This window comes from Camellia sinensis, chromosome 2 (genome assembly GCF_055761805.1).
Source record: "Camellia sinensis isolate YWXY chromosome 2, ASM5576180v1, whole genome shotgun sequence".
Classification (NCBI taxonomy): Eukaryota; Viridiplantae; Streptophyta; class Magnoliopsida; order Ericales; family Theaceae; genus Camellia; species Camellia sinensis.
The window spans coordinates 59,564,760-59,567,622 of record NC_138962.1 but is presented as its reverse complement, the minus strand read 5'-3'; the positions used below and the strand labels follow the sequence as shown (position 1 = coordinate 59,567,622).

The 2,863-nt window shown below is 37.9% G+C and overlaps 1 protein-coding gene across 1 annotated transcript; it reads left to right on the top strand.

The window, feature by feature from the left end:
• The first annotated feature begins 712 nt into the window (after positions 1–712).
• LOC145813825 (protein FAR1-RELATED SEQUENCE 5-like) lies at positions 713–2,096 on the top strand. The gene is made up of 2 exons (XM_082909941.1): positions 713–829; positions 1,701–2,096. Exons 1-2 carry the CDS (start codon positions 713–715, stop codon positions 2,094–2,096), a joined length of 513 nt encoding a protein of 170 aa, XP_082766067.1.
• The last annotated feature ends 767 nt before the right edge of the window (positions 2,097–2,863 follow it).

Below are 2,863 nucleotides of genomic sequence, written 5' to 3'. Positions count from 1 at the left end.
GAGTTGCTCATATTTCTTGGAGGTTTGTTGTTGAATCTGGCGAACTGAGGACTGAAGAACGGAATCGCGACGGTGAGGGAGTGACTCGATCAGTGATTAGGATCCATAACTTAGATTGTCGTCATTTTTTACCTATTCACCGAATCTGTCACCTCTGTCCGCTACCTCACTCCGATGCGTGTCAAAGTTACCAGAGTCTGACGAGTAACAGGTGACAACGATGGTGCGGGTAATGGAATAAAAGTGGTAGAGACGAAGGCGACGACGAAAAGGTGGCAAAAACGATGAAACAGTAACGGCGAGGAGGCTACAATGGAAGTGTAAAAGAGAGAGACAAAAAGAGAGAGAGAGAGAGAGAGTAGGGTGTAGGGTTTAGGAAATGGGGCTGATGAGAGAGAGGGAAATATAAATGTATATGGAGTTCGGATCCTCGACCGTACTTCCCTGCGACCCTCCCTGCCGCGCTCACCAAAATGACGTCATTTTGTTTAGTGGGTTTTTTTCCCCCCCAAAATATGAGTTTCCCTATTTTTCTTTTCACTTTTATCTAGTCCTAATAGAGAAGAGAGGTGGAGACAATCGGCAAAGATGGAGAGACGATTGGCAAAAATGAAGAGACGATCTGCGAACGGAGAGACGATCGGCAAAGACGGAGAGACGATCTGCGAAGACAGAGAGAGAAACGAACTGAAAGAGATGATGGAGGGACGCGATGGTGAATGACAGAGGATGGCGGAGAGACGAGAGTCCGGCGGTGCAACGGCGACAAAGCGACATTGCAGCCATGACGAGGTCCATTTCAGTCTCTGTTTCATTTCTCCACCGCTATGTAGATATATATGTATATATAATTGTTTTATACAGTTCTTTTGTTTCTTTTTAATGAAACGAGCATTTTGAAATAGGTTTGATGATATATATGATTTGTTGCTGATATGCACAGTGTTTGATGAAATGGGTTTAATGATATGTTGAAAACTCATTTAAGGGTGTTAATTATATTTAGAAAGGGTGTTAATTTAAACCCCCTACTCAATGCTTATCTGCTTCTGAAGCTAAAATTCTATTTTTTTTCCCTATATAAAACATTTAGTAATGCTATACCAACAAAATTAATTTGCAAACTGATATGGCAATAGGTTGTTCCTATCATTTAAATCTATCGTTATGACATCACATCTCATTTTGTGTAGTTCAAAGCCTTTGATAAACTGGCAGAAAACATCCAGTATGTTCAAGTCAATTAGATTAATTCATTTCTTTAAATGGTCTATGAAACTAAAATTTTGAAACTCCACCTTATATGGGTCAATGCTACATCTTTCAGCATGTTAAAATTGACCCATAAACTAAGTCAGTGGTGCTGCCTATTCCTAAGCTTGCTGCCAAGGCATGACCATGGCCATCAAAATCAAATCAAGCCGACATTTGGTCATAAAATATTAGGTTTTTTTCAAACCCATGTCCATGCATCATTAGAAAGTTGGTATATTTTGATAAATTGCTGATGTAATTAAACTAGAAACACAAAGGTACTTTATTAAATTAGAAACGCAGAGGTAGAAAATTAAACACTGTCATACCTGTCCAAAAAAAAAAATAGATTAGTTTTTATATTTATTTGGTATATATGAAGTTGTCATAGTGAATTGTTTTCAAGTATATAAATTGTTTCATTGCACCTATAAATTGAATTGCAGGCAATGGAAGAAAATAATGTTGTTGATGAGTTGGCCAATTGTGGTTGGAAGCCGAAATTGGGCATGTCATTTGACTCTGAACAAGCTGCATATCACTTTTACAATACCTATAGCGGAAAGGTGGGCTTTAGTATTAGGAAAGCATATGCACACAAGAACAAACAGACTAAGGAAATAACTTCACGGACTTTTGTATGTTACAAAGAGGGAACTCGGGGCATTGACAAGCGAGATCCACTAGTAAAATTTTTGAGACAAGAGGTGAGATGTGGTTGTGGTGCCCGATTTAGTATCAAGTTAGATAGAAATTTAGGAAAATATGTTGCAATTGATTTTGTTGAACATCATAATCATGACCTTGTGCCTCAAGAGTGCATTCATATGTTGCCATCCTAAAGAAAAATATCTACCACCCAAGCAATTGAAGTAGAATTGGCTTCAGAATCTAGAATTCCTCTTAGGTCTACTTATGAGCTATTTGGTAGGGAATTTGGTGGAAGAGTATCACTTGGCTTCACAAAATTGGACCAAAAAAATTACTTGAGATCGAAGAGACAAAAAGACTTGGAATATGGAGAAGCGAGTAGTGTGTTGCAGTACTTTCGTAAGAAAATTGTGGAAAATCCATCCTTTTATTATGCAGTCCAATTAGATTGTTAAGAGCAGATAAGTAATATCTTTTGGGCCGATGCTCAAACGATAATGGACTATGCTCAATTTGGTGATGTAGTGACCTTTGACACTACCTACAAATTAAATAATGAGCATAGACCTTTTAGAACCTTTGTTGGATTTAATCATCATCGAGAGACAATTATATTCGGTGCAGCATTGATGTATGATGAGACTGCCAAATCATTCACATGGTTGTTTCAGATATTTTTAGAGGCAATGTCAAACAAAGCTTCGAAAACTATTTTCACAGATCAAGATGCTGCGGTGGCTAAGGCTATTCCAATTGTCATGCCTAAAACAAACCACCGACTTTGCACATGGCATTTGACGCAAAATGCTGTCAAGTATATACGTTCTCTTTTCGAAGATGTAGGGATGAAGGGTGTGTTTTCAAAATTTATGCATGACATTGATGATGAAGAAGAATTCATAATACAATGGGACCAAATGCTTGATATGTATGATGTACACAACAATCATTGGTTGGA

What these genes read in the sequence shown, in the direction of transcription:
- LOC145813825 (XM_082909941.1), top strand. Translation starts at nt 713, where the DNA reads ATGGTGAATGACAGAGGATGGCGGAGAGACGAGAGTCCGGCGGTGCAA. An exon ending in TTTCATTTCTCCACCGCTAT is followed by an intron (nt 830 to 1,700) that starts GTAGATATATAT and finishes ATTGAATTGCAG; the next exon opens with GCAATGGAAGAAAATAATGT.